The sequence below is a fragment of the Coregonus lavaretus genome (genome assembly GCF_964263955.1).
Source record: "Coregonus lavaretus genome assembly, contig: SUPER_36_unloc_1, whole genome shotgun sequence".
NCBI classification, from domain to species: Eukaryota; Metazoa; Chordata; class Actinopteri; order Salmoniformes; family Salmonidae; genus Coregonus; species Coregonus lavaretus.
Window position 1 is genome coordinate 2,015,892 of NW_028167175.1, and position 22,396 is coordinate 2,038,287.

A 22,396-nucleotide genomic window follows, 5' to 3' on the forward strand; every position below is an offset into this window, starting at 1 on the left:
TGACTTTGTTTAACTTTGAAGCACATGTCATGTTTTAAAAGAGAATCAGAATCTATCTGCTTTGCTTGTCACACTTCAAATGTTACCATAGCAACCAGCGATGTTACGGCCACAACAGGCCTGTCTCTAAGGCACTGTGGGATGGGGTTGGGACTGGCCTCTTCAAACTAGGGAACAACCTTCCAGGCTTAGGGGTAAATATCACACTCTGTTGCTAGAGTTTTATGATGAGTTGGAGGATTGTACACCCAAATAAAGACCAAGAGACCTTAGAGGCAACTCCCATTGATAACGAGTCAGCAAAAAAAAAAAAAAAAACGTGGAAATGGTCCAGAATCTATCTAACGCTTTATTTTAAACTTTAACATCTTACATCTTTAACATCTCAATGCAATTCTGATGATATTAATGATGGGTGATGAAGGTTTTGTTATTGAATGTATGTGATTGTCCTCTGGCTGGAGCGGTAACCACTGACAGGTATGTTGAATGTAAAGAGTGTTTTATTTATAGGCTCATTTATGACACTATCTATCTACACTACTGACTCATGTCATCCTCTCTTATCATTCATGGAATATATAGCTGGGATTTATACTGAACCAAAATATAAACGCAATATGTAAAGTGTTGGACCCACGTTTCATTTTCCATACGCACAAAAAGTGTATTTCTCTCAAATGTTGTGCACAAATGTGTTTACATCCCTGTTAGTGAGCATTTCTCCTTTGCCAAGATAATCCATCCACCTGACAGGTGTGGCATATCAAGAAGCTGATTAAACAGCATGATTATTACACAGGTGCACCTTGTGCTGGGGGACATTAAACGGCGACTCTAAAATGTGCCGTTTTGTCACACAACACAATGCCACAGGTGTATCAAGTTTTGAGGGAGCGTGCAATTGGCATGCTGACTACAGCAATGTCCACCAGAGCTGTTGCCAGAGAATGTAATGTTAATTTCTCTACCATAAGCCGCCTCCAACGTCGTTTTAGAGAATTTACCAGTACGTCCAACCGGCCTCACAACCACAGACCACGTGTTACCATGGCAGCCCAGGACCTCCACATCCGGCTTCTTCACCTGCGGGATCGTCTGAGAACAGAAGAATTTCTGTCCAAACTGTCAGAAACCATCTCAGGGCAGCTCATCTGCGTGCTCGTCGTCCTCACCAGGGTCTTGACCTGACTGCAGTTCGGCGTCGTAACCGACATCAGTGGGCAAATGCTCACCTTTGATGGCCACTGGCACGCTAGAGAAGTTTGCTCTTCACGGATGAATCCAGGTTTCAACTGTACTGGGCAGTGTTACAGGAGTGGGTCGCAGTTCCGGAGCGACCCACTAGGTGTCATCCTCCGACAACCATAGGCACCTCCTCACTCACAGTCGGGACTAATTATCTGCCTATTGGTGTCACCTGTGGCTATCTGGTTCACCTGTGTATTTATGCCCTCACTTCCCTGTGTTCCCTTGCTCAGTTTTGCTAGTTCCTTGATGTCAAGCAGTACGTATCAGTGTCGGATCACGTGACGGAGTTACAGGTACTCGAGAAGTGTTCTCCCTGTGTCATTGTGTTTTTCCAGTCAGAGTTAGTATTTCGTATTGTTTGTTGTCAGCCTGTTTTTTGGAGACCTTTGTGCTCCTCATTTGTTTTCATGTATAGTCTGTTGTTTTGTATCCTGGCTTTTGGGACCACCAGTAAAGATCCTTGTTTCACCATCCTTGCCTACTGCCTACTGTCTCTCCTGCACCGTACCTGGGTCACACCTCACACCAACCCTTACAGGGCAGATGGAAGACAGCGTGTATGGCGTTGTGTGGGCGAGAGGTTTGCTGATGTCAACGTTGTGAACAGAGTGCCCCATGGTGGCGGTGGGGTTATGGTATAGGCAGGCATAAGCTACGGACAACGAACACAATTGCATTTTATTGATGGCAATTTGAATGCACAGAGATAACGTGACGAGATCCTGAGGTCCATTGTCGTGCCATTCATCCGCCGCCATCACCTCATGTTTTAGCATGATAATGCACAGCCCCATGTTGCAAGGATCTGTACACAATTCCTGGAAGCTGAAAATGTCCCAGTTCTTCCATGGCCTGCATACTCACCAGACATGCCACCCATTGAGCATGTTTGAGATGTTCTGGATCAATGTGTATGACAGCGTGTTCCAGTTCCCGCCGATATCCAGCAACTTCACACAGCCATTGAAGAGGAGTGGGACAACATTCCACAGGCCACAATCAACAGCCTGATCAACTCTATGCGAAGGAGAAGTGTCGCGCTGCATGAGGCAAATGGTGGTCACACTAGATACTGACTGGTTTTCTGATCAACGCCCCTACCTTTTTTAAAAAGGTATCTGTGACCAACAGACGCATATCTGTATTCCCAGTCATGTGAAATCCACAGATCAGGGCCTAATTAATTTATTTCAATTGACTGATTTCCTCATATGAACTGATTTCCTCATATGAACTGATTTCCTCATAGGAACTGATTTCCTCATAGGAACTGATTTCCTCATATGAACTGTAACTCAGTAAAACCTTTGGAATTGTTGCATGTTGCGTTTACATTTCTGTTCAGTGTATAACTATAGCTTCTGCACTATAGCCGCTGCAACTCCTTCTCATATTCTACCATGCCAAGCTCACCATGGCCTTTTCATGCGACTGTATATAGCCCACATTCTCTAGAGGATCTTTTATCTGTCTTCAGATAAAGGGCTTAGCTAGCTTAGCTCCATTGCTTTTCATGTTGCGCCATTTTGCTTGCAGCATTTAAATAGGTGATGAGCTACTCAACTTTTATGGAAGAAGAAACACCGTCCATCATTCTAACTAAGCCATTCTAACTAAGCCATTCTAACTAAGCCATTCTAACTAAGCCATTCTAACTAAGTCATTCAAACCAGGTTTGGGTTCAATTCCAATTTCAGTTTCCTTCCTGAATTGATTGAAATAGAATTAAGCCCTACTCTGATTCATTCCATAAGTGGTGATCATACGACACCATTATGTCAATGACATATAATAGGGAACGTCATCTTCCTATAAACAGAGTAACTATTGGATATAACTATAACATAACTATTGGACATAACTATAACATAACTATTACATAACTATTACACAACTATTACATAACTATTACATAACTATAACATAACCATTGGATAACTATTGGATATAACTATTACATAACCATTGGATATAACTATAACATAACTATTACATAACTATTACATAACCATTGGATATAACTATTACATAACTATTGGATATAACTATAACATAACTATAACATAACTATAACATAATTATAACATAACTATTACATAACCATTGGATATAACTATTACATAACTATTACATAACTATTGGCTATAACTATTACATAACTATTACATAACCATTGAATATAACTATTACATATCTATTGGATATAACTATTACATAACCATTGGATATAACTATTACATAACCATTGGATATAACTATTACATAACTATTGGACATAACTATTACATAACTATTACATAACTATTACATAACTATTACATAACCATTGGATATAACTATTACATAACCATTGGATATAACTATAACGTAACCATTGGATATAACTATAACGTAACCATTGGATGCCACCATGTTCATTGTAGTTCTTTCCCATCAGGCAGAGCTAGATAAAATAGCGTCATTACAACAACCAGATTACAACCAGAACAGGTTGAAATGTGGTTATATTGACATCATTGCAACCACTTTTGCCTGCTGGGTTCTAGCTAATCACCACAGAGGATACGTCCCAAATGGCACCCTATTCACTACGTAGTGCACTGCTTTTGACCAGGGCCAATAGAGCTCTTGTCAAAAGTAGTCCTCTGTAGAGGGACTAGATTGCCATTTGGGACATGGCCAACTGAAGCAGCCCCATCCATCAGTATCTGTCTGTGTCTGCATTTCCTGCTTTTTACCTGCATGCCAAAGGTCTTCACATGGTCAGAGAGCATGATCATCTGTTTGAACAACAACAACAATGTGCTTCTGAACCAAACAAAACGCTTAGCTAATCTGAATCACTGCACATCTCTTGATCGAGTATAGTAGTTATATATATAGTATATAGTATAGTAGTTATATATAGTATAGAAGTTATATATAGTATATAGTATAGTAGTTATATATAGTATATAGTATAGAAGTTATATATAGTATATAGTATAGTAGTTATATATAGTATATAGTATAGTACTTATATATAGTATATAGTATAGTACTTATATATAGTATATAGTATAGCAGTTACACTACCGTTCAAAAGTTATTTAATCAGCACAACAGTTTTCAGCTGTGCTAACATAATTGCAAAAGGGATTTCTAATGATCAATTAGCCTTTAAAAATGATAAACTTGGATTAACAAACACAACGTGCCATTGGAACACAGGACTGATGGTTGCTGATAATGGGCCTCTGTACGTCTATGTAGATATTCCATTAAAAATCAGCCGTTTCCAGCTACAATAGCCATTTACAACATTAACAATGTCTACACTGTATTTCTGATCAATTTGATGTTATTTTAATGGACAAAAAATTTGCTTTTCTTTTGAAAACAAGGACATTTCTAAGTGACCCCAAACTTATGAACGGTAGTGTATATATAGTATATAGTAAAGTAGTTATATATATAGTATAGTACTTATATATAGTATAGTAGTTGTATTCATGTGTCCTTTCTGCTTTGTGTTTAAATATATGTTATTACTGTATTGTTGGGTTATGTTATATGGTTGTGTTTGGTTTTGTCAAGCTCGTGTTGGTCTGTCTGTGCTGGGTTTAAAAAATGCTTTCAAGCTTCCTGTCAAAGCCTCAGGTTTCTATATTAATACATAGAGGAGACAACAGCTTCAGCCCTTTCTCAAAGTTTGACAGTGTCCATTTTTTCATAGCATCATTTCCTTCCTTTAGGCATTTCCTGATTATTGACACGGTATATTTTTAACGGCCATTTTACTCAACTGTCCAGCAGCATGTATTAGCTACCAACAGAGACACATACTTACTGCCATTAACAACAAACTGCTAATTGGACACAAATCAGAACATCTGATATGAAAATGAACACAGACTATAAAGCATTTCTTCTTCATGTGCGTCTTGTCCCAAATAGCACCCTATTCCTTATGAAGCGCACTATGGGCCCTGGTCAAAAGTAGTGCACTATACAGGGAATAGGGTGCCATTTAGGAAGAGACACACATTAAGACAACATGCTTTACAGACTGTGTTCATTTTCATATTAGATGTTCTGATTTGTTTTCCAATTAGCAGTTTGTTGTTAATGGCAGGAAGTATCTATCATACATTATTACACACTATATATATAAGAGCATTGGCTCTGTTGGGATCATTCGTAATTTTCTCTTATGTAAAAAAAAACAAAAAAACACTTGGAGCTGAAGTCAATCGAACATCCTATATTAGCAGCAATTTTTACGCAGTAGCTTTGTTGACACAACTACCACCTGTAAAATGTGCATGCATTCTGAGAATTTAGAGAATTACCTGCCAGTGTCAGGAGAATATACGTGCTATTTCTCCTGTACACAAAACTACTGCAAACGCAATGGGTACTTTATATGACAGGTTGTCGTTGCAAATAGGAATGTGTTCTTAATTGGCCACCTTTTGTAGATTAAGTTGACCACTGACGAAGACATGAAATGTATGATTTTATGTATGATTTATTAGATCAATTGTTATTCAAGACTCTCCGAAACACAGACAGACATCTAAAAGCAGGCCGACCTAGTCTCACCTTAATCCAACACCACCAACCACATCATCATAACCATGGTTTGATCAGAGCCATAGAGACGCATATGTACCAGACCTGGGTTCAAGTAATATTTTTTAAAATGTGAAAACTTTAAGCACCTTCTTTAGTCTGCCTAGAGTGCCAGGGGGGGCGGGGTTTGCACTATTCCATTGGTTCCATAGTGCCAGGCAAGCTCAATCAAGCACAGCTAAAGTATTTCAGATGATTTCAAGTAGTGTTTGAACCCAGGTGTGATATGACAGGTATACAACCCTTCGTCTCTGGGTATGCCTGCTTAGCAGTTTGTTATCAGTGCTGTGTGTGGTCTGTGTTGCCTAGGTTACGCCCCGGTGACGGGCATGTGCCACCCTCTGAGGAGCTGCACCCTGAACCACGAGGACGGATTCTCCTCGGCCTTTGTGGTCGCACACGAGACCGGACATGTGTAAGTCATCGCAACACATGGGTTTACGTCCCAAATTACACCCTACTCCCCTGTAGTGCACTACTTTGACCAGAGCCTTATGGGACCGACGAGCCCATAGCTTGAATAAACTAAAGGGATACAAGCAAGAGCTGTGTGTGGGTTTCTCTTTTCTTTAAAGTAGTGCACTACAAAGGAAATAGGGTGCCATTTGGGACACAGAACATAGACACACTCCAGATGGGGGTCAATTCCATTTCAGGTAGGTCAATTCAGGAAGTAAATTGTAATTCCAGTTATTTTCTTTCAAGTTATCATCGAATAATTCACCTGCAACAAGTCTGTGTGACTGCTGTTCCAATTATACATGGACTGAATTCTACATGGACTGAATTATACGTTGACTGAATTATACATGGACTGAATTATACATTGACTGAATTATACATTGACTGAATTATACATTGACTGAATTATACATTGACTGAATTATACATGGACTGAACAGTTAGTTTAGACTGTAAATCCACCTTACTGTTAGTTTAGACTGTAAATCCACCTTACAGTTAGTTTAGACTGTAAATCCACCTTACAGTTAGTTTAGACTGTAAATCCACCTTACTGTTAGTTTAGACTGTAAATCCACCTTACTGTTAGTTTAGACTGTAAATCCACCTTACTGTTAGTTTAGACTGTAGATCCACCTTACTGTTAGTTTAGACTGTAAATCCACCTTACTGTTAGTTTAGACTGTAGATCCACCTTACTGTTAGTTTAGACTGTAAATCCACCTTACTGTTAGTTTAGACTGTAAATCCACCTTACAGTTAGTTTAGACTGTAGATCCACCTTACTGTTAGTTTAGACTGTAAATCCACCTTACTGTTAGTTTGACACTTTTCTATTACTGTTACTGATAGGTAGGGAGAAGACAGACAGACAGACAGACAGACCTATAGATATATAGATAGATAGATATAAACGCTGAAGTGTTCTACTTCTGCCCACCGTGGGCAGCTCAACAGCGCCCCCTATGGAGCAGAGTCAAGCCAAGGGTATAGGACTCTAACTTTGGCATTTCAAAGCCATGTCTCCTATTTTCCAACCATATGGATTGGAATGATTCTGAATAGTCTAGCCAGGACCATTCCATAAGAGCTGCTGCTCTACTTAGTCTAGCCAGGACCATTCCATAACAGCTGCTGCTCTACTTAGTCTAGCCAGGACCATTACATAAGAGCTGCTGCTCTACTTAGTCTAGCCAGGACCATTCCATAACAGCTGCTGCTCTACTTGGTCTAGCCAGGACCATTACATAACAGCTGCTGCTCTACTTAGTCTAGCCAGGATCATTCCATAACAGCTGCTGCTCTACTTAGTCTAGCCAGGATCATTACATAAGATCTGCTGCTCTACTTCTCTTCTTCCCTTATTTTCTTCAGTCTTTTTTCTCTGTGGGTAAGGGCTCTGTGGGTAAGGGCTCTGTGGGTAAGGGATCTGTGGGTAAGGGCTCTGTGGGTAAGGGATCTGTGGGTAAGGGCTCTGTGGGTAAGGGCTCTGTGGGTAAGGGATCTGTGGGTAAGGGCTCTGTGGGTAAGGGATCTGTGGGTAAGGGCTCTGTGGGTAAGGGCTCCGTGGGTAAGGCCTCTGTGGGTAAGGCCTCTGTGGGTAAGGGCTCTGTGGGTAAGGGATCTGTGGGTAAGGCCTCTGTGGGTAAGGGCTCTGTGGGTAAGGGCTCTGTGGGTAAGGGCTCTGTGGGTAAGGATTCCTGTTGTCATTTATCTTAGGAAGCTCTTTTACCCCGGATGTGTACTGTATGTTTCAATTATAAGAACTATCATAATTGTTCCTAAGCACAGTGAATTTGTCTGTTTCCTAAATGGCACCGTATTCTCTACATAGTGCACTACTTTTGATCTGAGGCCTATGGGTATCCCTATGGGACCTGGTCAATAGTAGTGCACTATGTAGAGAATAGAGTCCCATTTGAGACACACCTTTTTGTGTTTGAGCGTAATAGTGTGTTTTGCTCATCAATAACTCAGGTACCATTTCAACAGGTTAGGTATGGAACATGACGGACAGGGGAATCGCTGTTCTGACGAGACCAGTATGGGGAGTATCATGGCACCGCTGGTCCAAGCGGCCTTCCATCGCTACCACTGGTCACGCTGCAGCAAGCAGGAACTGAACCGATACATCCAGTAAGTGCATCCCAACCTCACCAAACCAATGACTAGGGTTCTGAACCGATACATCCAGTAAGGGCATCCCAACCTCACCAAACCAATGACTAGGGTTCTGAACCGATACATCCAGTAAGGGCATCCCAACCTCACCAAACCAATGACTAGGGTTCTGAACCGATACATCCAGTAAGTGCATCCCAACCTCACCAAACCAATGACTAGGGTTCTGAACCGATACATCCAGTAAGGGCATCCCAACCTCACCAAACCAATGACTAGGGTTCTGAACCGATACATCCAATAAGGGCATCCCAACCTCACCAAACCAATGACTAGGGTTCTGAACCGATACATCCAGTAAGGGCATCCCAACCTCACCAAACCAATGACTAGGGTTCTGAACCGATACATCCAGTAAGGGCATCCCAACCTCACCAAACCAATGACTAGGGTTCTGAACCGATACATCCAGTAAGTGCATCCCAACCTCACCAAACCAATGACCAGGGTTCTGAACCGATACATCCAGTAAGGGCATCCCAACCTCACCAAACCAATGACTAGGGTTCTGAACCGATACATCCAGTAAGTGCATCCCAACCTCACCAAACCAATGACTAGGGTTCTGAACCGATACATCCAGTAAGTGCATCCCAACCTCACCAAACCAATGACTAGGGTTCTGAACCGATACATCCAGTAAGGGCATCCCAACCTCACCAAACCAATGACTAGGGTTCTGAACCGATACATCCAGTAAGTGCATCCCAACCTCACCAAACCAATGACTAGGGTTCTGAACCGATACATCCAGTAAGTGCATCCCAACCTCACCAAACCAATGACTAGGGTTCTGAACCGATACATCCAGTAAGGGCATCCCAACCTCACCAAACCAATGACTAGGGTTCTGAACCGATACATCCAGTAAGGGCATCCCAACCTCACCAAACCAATGACTAGGGTTCTGAACCGATACATCCAGTAAGTGCATCCCAACTTCACCAAACCAATGACCAGGGTTCTGAACCGATACATCCAGTAAGGGCATCCCAACCTCACCAAACCAATGACTAGGGTTCTGAACCGATACATCCAGTAAGGGCATCCCAACCTCACCAAACCAATGACTAGGGTTCTGAACCGATACATCCAGTAAGGGCATCCCAACCTCACCAAACCAATGACTAGGGTTCTGAACCGATACATCCAGTAAGGGCATCCCAACCTCACCAAACCAATGACTAGGGTTCTGAACCGATACATCCAGTAAGTGCATCCCAACCTCACCAAACCAATGACCAGGGTTCTGAACCGATACATCCAGTAAGGGCATCCCAACCTCACCAAACCAATGACTAGGGTTCTGAACCGATACATCCAGTAAGTGCATCCCAACCTCACCAAACCAATGACTAGGGTTCTGAACCGATACATCCAGTAAGTGCATCCCAACCTCACCAAACCAATGACTAGGGTTCTGAACCGATACATCCAGTAAGGGCATCCCAACCTCACCAAACCAATGACTAGGGTTCTGAACCGATACATCCAGTAAGTGCATCCCAACCTCACCAAACCAATGACTAGGGTTCTGAACCGATACATCCAGTAAGTGCATCCCAACCTCACCAAACCAATGACTAGGGTTCTGAACCGATACATCCAGTAAGGGCATCCCAACCTCACCAAACCAATGACTAGGGTTCTGAACCGATACATCCAGTAAGGGCATCCCAACCTCACCAAACCAATGACTAGGGTTCTGAACCGATACATCCAGTAAGTGCATCCCAACTTCACCAAACCAATGACCAGGGTTCTGAACCGATACATCCAGTAAGGGCATCCCAACCTCACCAAACCAATGACTAGGGTTCTGAACCGATACATCCAGTAAGGGCATCCCAACCTCACCAAACCAATGACTAGGGTTCTGAACCGATACATCCAGTAAGGGCATCCCAACCTCACCAAACCAATGACTAGGGTTCTGAACCGATACATCCAGTAAGTGCATCCCAACCTCACCAAACCAATGACTAGGGTTCTGAACCGATACATCCAGTAAGTGCATCCCAACCTCACCAAACCAATGACTAGGGTTCTGAACCGATACATCCAGTAAGGGCATCCCAACCTCACCAAACCAATGACTAGGGTTCTGAACCGATACATCCAGTAAGTGCATCCCAACCTCACCAAACCAATGACTAGGGTTCTGAACCGATACATCCAGTAAGGGCATCCCAACCTCACCAAACCAATGACTAGGGTTCTGAACCGATACATCCAGTAAGGGCATCCCAACCTCACCAAACCAATGACTAGGGTTCTGAACCGATACATCCAGTAAGGGCATCCCAACCTCACCAAACCAATGACTAGGGTTCTGATAACTTTCCCATCATTTCCAGGTTTTCCAGGAATCTTGGTCACTAACATATCACTGACATATATCACTGACATATCACCCCAGGAAGATTAGCTGTCGTCAAGGCGTCAGCTAATGGGGATCCAAATAAAGATGAAGTTAGAGATACCACTGACACACCACTGACACACCACTGACACACCACTGACACACCACTGACATACCACTGACACACCACTGGCATACCACTGACACACCACTGACACACCACTGACACACCACTGACACACCACTGACACACCACTGATACACCACTGACACACCACTGACACACCACTGACACACCACTGACATAACCTATTCTGTTAGATATAACATAGTATATCCCCTCTACTGAAAACCTATTATTTCTATCTCCCCCAGCTCTCATGTTATCATACCACCTTGCCACTCTAATCTATTTCATAACTCTTATGACTGTCTCTGTTCTGATGTGTTTAACCCCCCCCCCCCCCCAGCTCTTATGACTGTCTCCTGGACAACCCTTTTGAACACAAGTGGCCCAAGCTTCCTGAGCTGCCCGGGATTAACTACTCCATGGACGAGCAGTGTCGCTTTGATTTCGGCGTGGGCTACAAGATGTGCACCGCTGTAAGTCCACTCCACCAGCTAGCTTGACCACTGAGATCTGAGAATTAACAACTGTGACCGTTGGTGACAGAAAAGCTTATCATTGTGTGTCCCAAATGACACCCTATTCCATATATGGTGCACTGCTTTTTACCAGGGCCCGTCAGGAATAGGTGGCCATTTGGGACACAGATTCAGGACTGCATGGGGCGCTCAGTACCACTCAGGACTTTGATCTTCTGAGGATGCGATTAAAATATAATAAAGTTTATTGTTAGATGGAGCAGGGTCCTGCGTTCTCCGTACGCTCCCCCTGGTCTATAGGCTTAGATAGACTGGCCAGCTTTTTGCTGGATCCTGCTTTCCCTGTTTGAGATTGTAGCCATGCAGCAGAGGGGCCATGACCGATGGAGCTCTGGGAAGAGACTAGGTGACCTGTAGTCTGGCCACAGAAATGCACTTACTACCTCTCAGCCCTCTCTCTGACATCCTCTTCCCTTCTCTCTCCTCTTCTCTCTCTGACATCCTCTTCCCTTATCTCTCCTCTTCTCTCTCTGACATCCTCTTCTCTCTCCTCTTCTCTTCTCTCTGACATCCTCTTCCCTTCTCTCTCCTCTTCTCTCTGACATCCTCTTCTCTACTCTCTCCTCTTCTCTCGCTGACATCCTCTTCTCTACTCTCTCCTCTTCTCTCTCTGACATCCTCTTCTCTCTCCTCTTCTCTTCTCTCTGACATCCTCTTCCCTTCTCTCTCCTCTTCTCTCTGACATCCTCTTCCCTACTCTCTCCTCTTCTCTCTGACATCCTCTTCCCTACTCTCTCCTCTTCCCTCTGACATCCTCTTCCCTTATCTCTCCTCTTCTCTCTGACATCCTCTTCCCTTATCTCTCCTCTTCTCTCTGACATCCTCTTCTCTCTCCTCTTCTCTCCTCTTCTCTCTGACATCCTCTTCCCTTCTCTCTCCTCTACTCTCTGACATCCTCTTCCCTTATCTCTCCTCTTCTCTCTGACATCCTCTTCCCTTATCTCTCCTCTTCTCTCTGACATCCTCTTCCCTACTCTCTCCTCTTCTCTCTGACATCCTCTTCCCTTATCTCTCCTCTTCTCTCTCTGACATCCTCTTCCCTACTCTCTCCTCTTCTCTCTCTGACATCCTCTTTTTTAACTCTCTCTCTCTCCCCTTCCTCCCCCCTATAGTTCCGGACCTACGATCCCTGCAAGCAGCTGTGGTGTAGTCACCCTGACAACCAGTACTTTTGTAAGACGAAGAAGGGTCCGCCGGTAGATGGGACAGAGTGTGCACCGGCGAAGGTGGGAAACATGGATTTCTGATGACAATAGATGGACCTAATAATATAAGGACTATACTTCATCTTTACAAAAAGTTCTCCAAAAACTACTCAATTACTTGAAGAAGTTTTACAAAATGTATATTAGAAAGAACATATCGGCCCGTTTGAATGTTATTATAATAATAATAATAATAATAATAATAATAATAATATTTGGTGGGCGCTTATATTTGTTCTATGTCACACATGTACTGATGTCGAACTGTAATGGATGTCTAATGCAGGGGGCACCTTAGTTGGAAGGACAATTTCATAGTAATGGCTGGAACGGAATGATTGGAATGGTATCGAACACATCAAACACGTGGTTTCCATGTGTTTGATACCATTCCATTCCATTTACTCCATTGCAGCCATTACTACGAGCCGTCCTCCCCTCTACAGCCTCCTGTGCTGTCTAACTGTAATGGATGTCTAATGACATAACAGTCTTATAGAAGGACTTGTAAAAGTAAACAATAGATAACATGGATAGTAGAAGGAACATTATCAGGCCAGTTTGAATGTACTTAATAAGCATTTAATTAGCATTTAATTGACTATTTATACTTGGAATTGGACTTAAAGTGTTCAATGCCTGCTCCTTTATCCATACATTTAAATAGCATTAAAAGAGCATTTAATCAGCTATTCATACTTCATAGACGAATAGTGTTCATTTCATGTTCTAGCCATGTTTCTTTAGCCAGGATTGCTCTAAGCATCAGAGCATCAGAACTCTGACCCATGAGATGTTCAGGGCTCATTTTAGTGATGTTGCTTTAGCCAGGATTGCTCTAAGCATCAGAGCATCAGAACTCTGACCCATGAGATGTTCAGGGCTCATTCTAGTGATGTTGCTTTAGCCAGGATTGCTCTAAGCATCAGAGCATCAGAACTCTGACCCATGAGATGTTCAGGGCTCATTCTAGTGATGTTGCTTTAGCCAGGATTGCTCTAAGCATCAGAGCATCAGAACTCTGACCCATGAGATGTTCAGGGCTCATTTTAGTGATGTTGCTTTAGCCAGGATTGCTCTAAGCATCAGAGCATCAGAACTCTGACCCATGAGATGTTCAGGGCTCATTCTAGCCATGGTTTGAATGCTAATGGAGCCGATGAATGGAAAGATATTGTACACATGTATGCACTGTTGACTCCACTGTCCGTAAAAATTATAAAAAGTCCTTGTAAAAGTAAACAATAGTTAACATGGATAGTAGAAGAAACATTATCAGGCCAGTTTGAATGTACTTAATAAGCATTTAATTAGCATTACATTAGCATTTAATTAGCATTACATTGGCTATTCGTGATTAATGGAGTAACAGTGGTCATAACAGTGTTCTATCCATGTTCCTTTAGCTGGCATCTCTCTAAGAGTTCTTATATACCCTTGACGTGGTCAGGGCTCATTCTAGCCATGGTTTGAATGGTAATGGGGCCAATGAATAGAAAGATATTATAGGTACTGTATGAATGTATGCCCTGTTGACTCCCCTGTGTCCTGTCTGTCTGTTTAGTGGTGCTTCAAGGGTCACTGTATCTGGCGGTCCACTAACCAACCGCAGGGCCATGACGGTAGCTGGGGGTCCTGGACTAAGTTTGGGTCCTGCTCCAGAACCTGTGGGGGTGGAGTACGCTCCCGGAGCAGAACTTGCAACAACCCTGCGTGAGTGTCTGTCACAGGGGAACGGGGGGGCATTGGGGTTAGGGAGGATAGAGATGTATAAATCTGGCTCTGGGGTGGCTGTATGATACAGGCTGTATGATTCATACACACTGTCTCCTTACTGACGTTATCCTCTACATCCTGTTAGGACTTCTATCTACAGGCTGTATGATTCATACACACTGTCTCCTTACTGACGTTATCCTCTACATCCTGTTAGGACTTCTATCTACAGGCTGAATGATTCATACACACTGTCTCCTTACTGACGTTATCCTCTACATCCTGTTAGGACTTCTATCTACAGGCTGAATGATTCATACACACTGTCTCCTTACTGACGTTATCCTCTACATCCTGTTAGGACTTCTATCTACAGGCTGTATGATTCATACACACTGTCTCCTTACTGACGTTATCCTCTACATCCTGTTAGGACTTCTATCTACAGGCTGTATGATTCATACACACTGTCTCCTTACTGACGTTATCCTCTACATCCTGTTAGGACGTCTATCTACAGGCTGTATGATTCATACACACTGTCTCCTTACTGACGTTATCCTCTACATCCTGTTAGGACTTCTATCTACAGGCTGTATGATTCATACACACTGTCTCCTTACTGACGTTATCCTCTACATCCTGTTAGGACTTCTATCTACAGGCTGAATGATTCATACACACTGTCTCCTTACTGACGTTATCCTCTACATCCTGTTAGGACGTCTATCTACAGGCTGTATGATTCATACACACTGTCTCCTTACTGACGTTATCCTCTACATCCTGTTAGGACTTCTATCTACAGGCTGTATGATTCATACACACTGTCTCCTTACTGACGTTATCCTCTACATCCTGTTAGGACGTCTATCTACAGGCTGTATGGTTCATACACACTGTCTCCTTACTGACGTTATCCTCTACATCCTGTTAGGACTTCTATCTACAGGCTGTATGGTTCATACACACTGTCTCCTTACTGACGTTATCCTCTACATCCTGTTAGGACTTCTATCTACAGGCTGAATGATTCATACACACTGTCTCCTTACTGACGTTATCCTCTACATCCTGTTAGGACTTCTATCTACAGGCTGTATGATTCATACACACTGTCTCCTTACTGACGTTATCCTCTACATCCTGTTAGGACTTCTATCTACAGGCTGTATGATTAATACACACTGTCTCCTTACTGACGTTATCCTCTACATCCTGTTAGGACTTCTATCTACAGGCTGTATGATTCATACACACTGTCTCCTTACTGACGTTATCCTCTACATCCTGTTAGGACTTCTATCTACAGGCTGTATGGTTCATACACACTGTCTCCTTACTGACGTTATCCTCTACATCCTGTTAGGACTTCTATCTACAGGCTGTATGATTCATACACACTGTCTCCTTACTGACGTTATCCTCTACATCCTGTTAGGACTTCTATCTACAGGCTGTATGGTTCATACACACTGTCTCCTTACTGACGTTATCCTCTACATCCTGTTAGGACTTCTATCTACAGGCTGTATGATTCATACACACTGTCTCCTTACTGACGTTATCCTCTACATCCTGTTAGGACTTCTATCTACAGGCTGTATGATTCATACACACTGTCTCCTTACTGACGTTATCCTCTACATCCTGTTAGGACTTCTATCTACAGGCTGTATGGTTCATACACACTGTCTCCTTACTGACGTTATCCTCTACATCCTGTTAGGACTTCTATCTACAGGCTGTATGGTTCATACACACTGTCTCCTTACTGACGTTATCCTCTACATCCTGTTAGGACTTCTATCTACAGGCTGAATGATTCATACACACTGTCTCCTTACTGACGTTATCCTCTACATCCTGTTAGGACTTCTATCTACAGGCTGAATGATTCATACACACTGTCTCCTTACTGACGTTATCCTCTACATCCTGTCAGGACTTCTATCTACAGGCTGAATGATTCATACACACTGTCTCCTTACTGACATTATCCTCTACATCCTGTTAGGACTTCTATCTACAGGCTGAATGATTCATACACACTGTCTCCTTACTGACGTTATCCTCTACATCCTGTTAGGACTTCTATCTACAGGCTGTATGGTTCATACACACTGTCTCCTTACTGACGTTATCCTCTACATCCTGTTAGGACTTCTATCTACAGGCTGTATGATTCATACACACTTTCTCCTTACTGACGTTATCCTCTACATCCTGTTAGGACTTCTATCTACAGGCTGTATGGTTCATACACACTGTCTCCTTACTGACGTTATCCTCTACATCCTGTTAGGACTTCTATCTACAGGCTGTATGGTTCATACACACTCTCTCCTTACTGACGTTATCCTCTACATCCTGTTAGGACTTCTATCTACAGGCTGTATGGTTCATACACACTGTCTCCTTACTGACGTTATCCTCTACATCCTGTTAGGACTTCTATCTACAGGCTGTATGATTCATACACACTGTCTCCTTACTGACGTTATCCTCTACATCCTGTTAGGACTTCTATCTACAGGCTGTATGATTCATACACACATTGTGACATGTAGTTCACAGTTGCTTTGTCTCTTTAGTCAGAGATGTCTGAAAGAAAGTCAAGGTGGGATCATGTTTTTCTTTGCGCTGAACTTGCCTTGTTGGATATGTGTGTGTGTGTGTGCGTGTGTGTGTGTTTGTGTGTATGCGTGTGTGTGTGTTTGTGTGCGTGGTTCCGTGAATGCGTGACTTTATGCATATACTGTATGTACGGACAGTTGAAGTCGGAAGTTTACGTACACTTAGGTTGGAGTCATTAAAACTCGTTTTTCAATCACTCCACAAATTTCTTGTTAACAAACTATAGTTTTGGCAGGTCAGTTAGGACATCTACTTTGTGCATGACACAAGTAATTTTTCCAACAATTGTTTACAGACAGATTATTTCACTTATAATTCACTGTATCACAATTCCAGTGGGCCAGAAGTTTACGTACACTAAGTTGACTGTGCCTTTAAACAGCTTGGAAAATTCATGAAAATGATGTCATGGCTTTAGAAGCTTCTGATAGGCTAATTGACATAATTTGAGTCAATTTTGAGGTGTACCTGTGGATGTATTTCAAGGCCTACCTTCAAACTCAGTGCCTCTTTGCTTGACATCATGGGAAAATCAAAAGAAATCAGCCAAGACCTCAGACATTTTTTTGTAGACCTCCACAAGTCTGGTTCATCCTTGGGAGCAATTTCCAAACGCCTGAAGGTACCACGTTCATCTGTACAAACAATAGTACGCAAGTATAAACACCATGGGACCACGCAGCCGTCATACCACTCAGGAAGGAGACGCGTACTGTCTCCTAGAGATGAATGTACTTTTGTGCGAAAAGTGCAAATCAATCCCAGAACAACAACAAATGAACTTGTGAAGATGCTGGAGGAAACAGGTACAAAAGTATCTATATCCACAGTAAAACGAGTCCTATATCGACATAACCTGAAAGGCCGCTCAGCAAGGAAGAAGCCACTGCACCAAAACAGCCATAAAAAAGCCAGACTACGGTTTGCAACTGCACATGGGGACAAAGATCGTACTTTTTGGAGAAATGTCCTCTGGTCTGATGAAACAAAAATATAACTGTTTGGTCATAATGACCATCGTTATGTTTGGAGGAAAAAGGGGGTTGCTTGCAAGCCGAAGAACACCATCCCAACCGTGAAGCACGGGGGTGGCAGCATCATGCTGTGGGGGTGCTTTGCTGCAGGAGGGACTGGTGCACTTCACAAAATAGATGGCATCATGAGGAAGGAAAATGATGTGGATATATTGAAGCAACATCTCAAGACATCAGTCAGGAAGTTAAAGCTTGGTCGCAAATGGGTCTTCCAAATGGACAATGACCCCAAGCATACTTCCAAAGTTGTGGCAAAATGGCTTAAGGACAACAAAGTCAAGGTATTGGAGTGGCCATCACAAAGCCCAGACCTCAATCCTATAGAAAATGTGTGGGCAGAACTGAAAAAGTGTGTGCAAGCAAGGAGGCCTACAAACCTGACTCAGTTACACCAGCTCTGTCAGGAGGAATGGGCCAAAATTCACCCAACTTATTGTGGGAAGCTTGTGGAAGGCTACCCGAAACGTTTGACCCGAGTTAAACAATTTAAAGGCAATGCTACCTAATTGAGTGTATGTAAACTTCTGACCCACGGGGAAATGTGACGAAAGAAATAAAAGCTGAAATAAATCATTCTCTCTACTATTATTCTGACATCTATATTCTTAAAATAAAGTGGTGATCCTAACTGACCTAAGAAAGGGCATTTTTACTAGGATTAAATGTCAGGAATTGTGAAAAACTGAGTTTAAATGTATTTTGGCGAAGGTGTATGTAAACTTCTGACTTCTACTGTAGGTGTCATGTAAATCATAATTAACCCTGTGTACTACAACATCAACATGGCCCTCACTAGAGACTCATTACTCACTTCTAGCATTTATTTTTTTCATTTTTAGTCATTTAGCAGACGCTGTTATCCAGAGCATACATATTTATTTATTTTTATACCAGCCCCCCCGTGGGAATCGAACCCACCACCCTGGCGTTGCAAGCGCCATGCTCTACCAACTGAGCTACATGGGACATTACAGTTAAATGGAACAAATCACTGGACCCGGATGACAGGCCCCTCCTCTCTGTACATGCTCTGCATCCCAAATGCCACCCTATTCCCTATATAGTGCACTACGTTTGACCAGGGCCCCATAGGGAATAGGGTTCCATTTGGGACGTCCAAATGGTGTTGATTACTCTGTTGTTGTTGTTGTTTACTTGTGTCTGTGTTGTCGGCCCTGTCTCCAGGCCTGCGTACGGCGGTCGGGATTGCCCCGGGTCCACTTTTGATTACCAGATGTGCAACACGGAGGAGTGTGCCGGACCGTACGAAGACTTCCGCGCTCAACAGTGCGTCCAGAGGAGCAACAAATACCACAAGAACACCAAGCACACCTGGCTACCCTACGAACACCCAGATGGTAGGACACAGCCTGCATCCCAAATGGAACACTATTCCTTTAGTGCATTACTGTTGACCAAAGGTCAAAGGTGAAATGATGCAGCTGGGTTGTAGTGAGTGATGTTAAGTTATAGTAAAGAAACTCATAATGGCACCCTATTCCCTATATGGTGCACTGCTTTTGACCAGGGCTCTGATCAAAAGTTGTGCACTGTGTAGGGATTAGGGTGCCATTTTGGATATCACCACATTGTAAAATATTGGCTTTACTTATTAACCCCTGCCATTCTAAAAGGTGAAACCATAATGTCCACTGTATTAGCAATAAAATGATTCTAATACATATTTACCGTAATAAGACAGTTTCCATACAATAGTAATAATTATCTAAATTAATTATATATCTTACATAAGAAATAATAAATCAACCAAATAAGTTTTATACATTTACAATACATTTATTTGACACAGACGATATGGCTGTAGCAATGAGATGTGTTTTCATGCAGAGAGCCACTATACGACACACACCAATAGGAACATTAGAAGATGGGTGGACGGGAGAGACTCAGAGATGCACTATATATACAAAAGTATGTGGACACCGCTTCAAATCAGTGGATTCGGCTATTCCAGCACACAGCCATGCAATCTCCATAGACAAACATTGGCAGTAGAATGGCCTTACTGAAGAGCTGCCAACAAGTCAGTTCGTCAAATTTCTGCCCTGCTAGAGCTGCCCCGGTCAACTGTCAGTGCTGTTATTGTGAAGTGGAAACGTCTAGGAGCAACAAGTGGTAGGCCACTCAAGCTCACAGAACAGGAGTGCAGAGTGCTGAAGCGCGTAGCACGTAAAAATTGTCTGTCCTCGGATGCAACACTCACTACTGAGTTCCAAACTGCCTCTGGAAGCAACGTCAGCACAATAACTGTTCGTCGGGAGCGTCATGAAATGGGTTTCCATGGCCGAGCAGCAACACACAAGCCTAAGATCACCATGTGCAATGCCAGGCGTTGGCTGGAGTGGTGTAAAGCTCGCCGCCATTGGACTCTGGAGCAGTGGAAACTCGTTCTCTGGAGTGATGAATTATGCTTCACCATCTGGCAGTCCGACGGACTAATCTGGGTTTGGCGGATGCCAGGAGAACGCTACCTGCTCTGATGCATAGTGCCAACTGTAAAGTTTGGTGGAGGAGGAATAATGGTCTGGGGCTGTTTTTCATGGTTCAGGCTTGGCCACTTAGTTTCAGTGGAGGGAAATTTTAACGCTACAGCGTACAATGACATTCTAGACGATTCTGTGCTTCCAACTTTGTGGCAACAGTTTGGGGTAGGCCCTTTCCTCTTTCAGCATGACAATGCCCCCGTGCACAAAGCGAGGTCCAAACAGAAATGGTTTGTCGAGATCGGTGTGGAGGACTGGCCTGCACAGAGCCCTGACCTCAACTCCATCTAACAAGTTTGGGATGAATTGGAACGCCGACTGCGAGCCTTGGCCTAATCGCCCAACATCAGTGCCCGACCTCACAAATGCTCTTGTGGCTGAATGGAAGCAAGTCCCCTGCAGCAATGTTCCAACATCTAGTGGAAAGCCTTCCCAGAAGAGTGGAGGCTGTTATAGCAGCAAAGGGGGGGGACCAACTCCATATTAATGCCCATGATTTTGGAATGAGATGTTCGACGAGCAGGTGTCCACATACTTTTGATCATGTCGTGTATGTGACTCAGAGTTTTCCTCATGAATGTCTCAAATCAGACTACTGCTGGTGAGACGGACACCGAGAGAAGTCTACATTATCTGGACATTAATTAGACCTTTATTCTTCCTGAAAGAAAAATAACACCCTTTGTGATGTCAAGAGCATACAGGAACATTAACATCACACACAGCAGCGTAACCATTTCAGACGCACACATGTGAACTGAGCATATTATCTCTATGATCTCTATGATCTCTGGCCTTGTGTTCCTGAGGTGAAACATAGCGGAGAGATACAATACAATGCTTTCTCTGTCATTTACTTAGTCTATCTTCCCTCAGTCAGGACTAAAGGATGTGTTCAGTTTGTTTTCTTCTTCTATGGAGTTTTATTAGCCTCTGCATTGCTTCCTGTTTGGGGTCTTAGACTGGGTTTCTGTATAGCACTTTGTGACAACCGCTGATGTAAAAAGGGCTTTATAAATACATTTGATTGATTGATTGATTGATTGATTGATCTTCACCCGTGCAGAGGCTCACAAGTGTGAGTTGAGCTGTCAGTCCAAAGAGACCGGTGAGGTGGTGGTCATGAACCAGGTGATGCATGATGGGACGCGGTGCAGCTACACAGACCCCTTCAGTGTCTGCACCCGGGGGGAATGTCTGGTATGTACCGTATAGCTATCTCTCTATCTATACCTCTCTATCTATACCTCTCTATCTATACCTCTCCATCTATACCTCTCTATCTAGACCTCTATATATACCTCTCTATCTATACCTCTCTATCTATACCTCTCTATCTATACCTCTCTATCTAGACCTCTTTATCTATACCTCTCTATCTATACCTCTCTATCTATACCTCTCTATCTATACCTCTCTATCTAGACCTCTCTATCTATACCTCTCTATCTAGACCTCTCTATCTATACCTCTATATATACCTCTCGATCTATACCTCTTTATCTCTATCTCTCTATCTATACCTCTCTATCTATACCTCTCTATCTATACCTCTCTATCTATACCTCTCTATCTATACCTCTCTATCTATACCTCTCTATCTAGACCTCTCTATCTATACCTCTCTATCTAGACCTCTCTATCTAGACCTCTCTATCTATACCTCTATCTATACCTCTCGATCTATACCTCTTTATCTCTACCTCTCTATCGATACCTCTCTATCTATACCTCTATCTATACCTCTATCTATACCTCTCTATC

General features: G+C 42.9%; 1 protein-coding gene across 1 annotated transcript in view; it reads left to right on the top strand.

Moving 5' to 3' along the window:
- The window catches only part of LOC311111094 (A disintegrin and metalloproteinase with thrombospondin motifs 14-like), a gene marked incomplete at its 5' end in the record, with an annotated part of 276,043 nt that overhangs the window by 111,399 nt on the left and 142,248 nt on the right, over window positions 1-22,396 (top strand). The window contains 7 exons of the mRNA XM_084189095.1: window positions 6,175-6,280; window positions 8,320-8,463; window positions 11,341-11,473; window positions 12,649-12,762; window positions 14,306-14,454; window positions 19,314-19,486; window positions 21,699-21,832. Coding sequence (XP_084045221.1) covers window positions 6,175-6,280; window positions 8,320-8,463; window positions 11,341-11,473; window positions 12,649-12,762; window positions 14,306-14,454; window positions 19,314-19,486; window positions 21,699-21,832 — 953 coding nt within the window. The remainder of the gene's footprint in view (window positions 1-6,174; window positions 6,281-8,319; window positions 8,464-11,340; window positions 11,474-12,648; window positions 12,763-14,305; window positions 14,455-19,313; window positions 19,487-21,698; window positions 21,833-22,396) is intronic.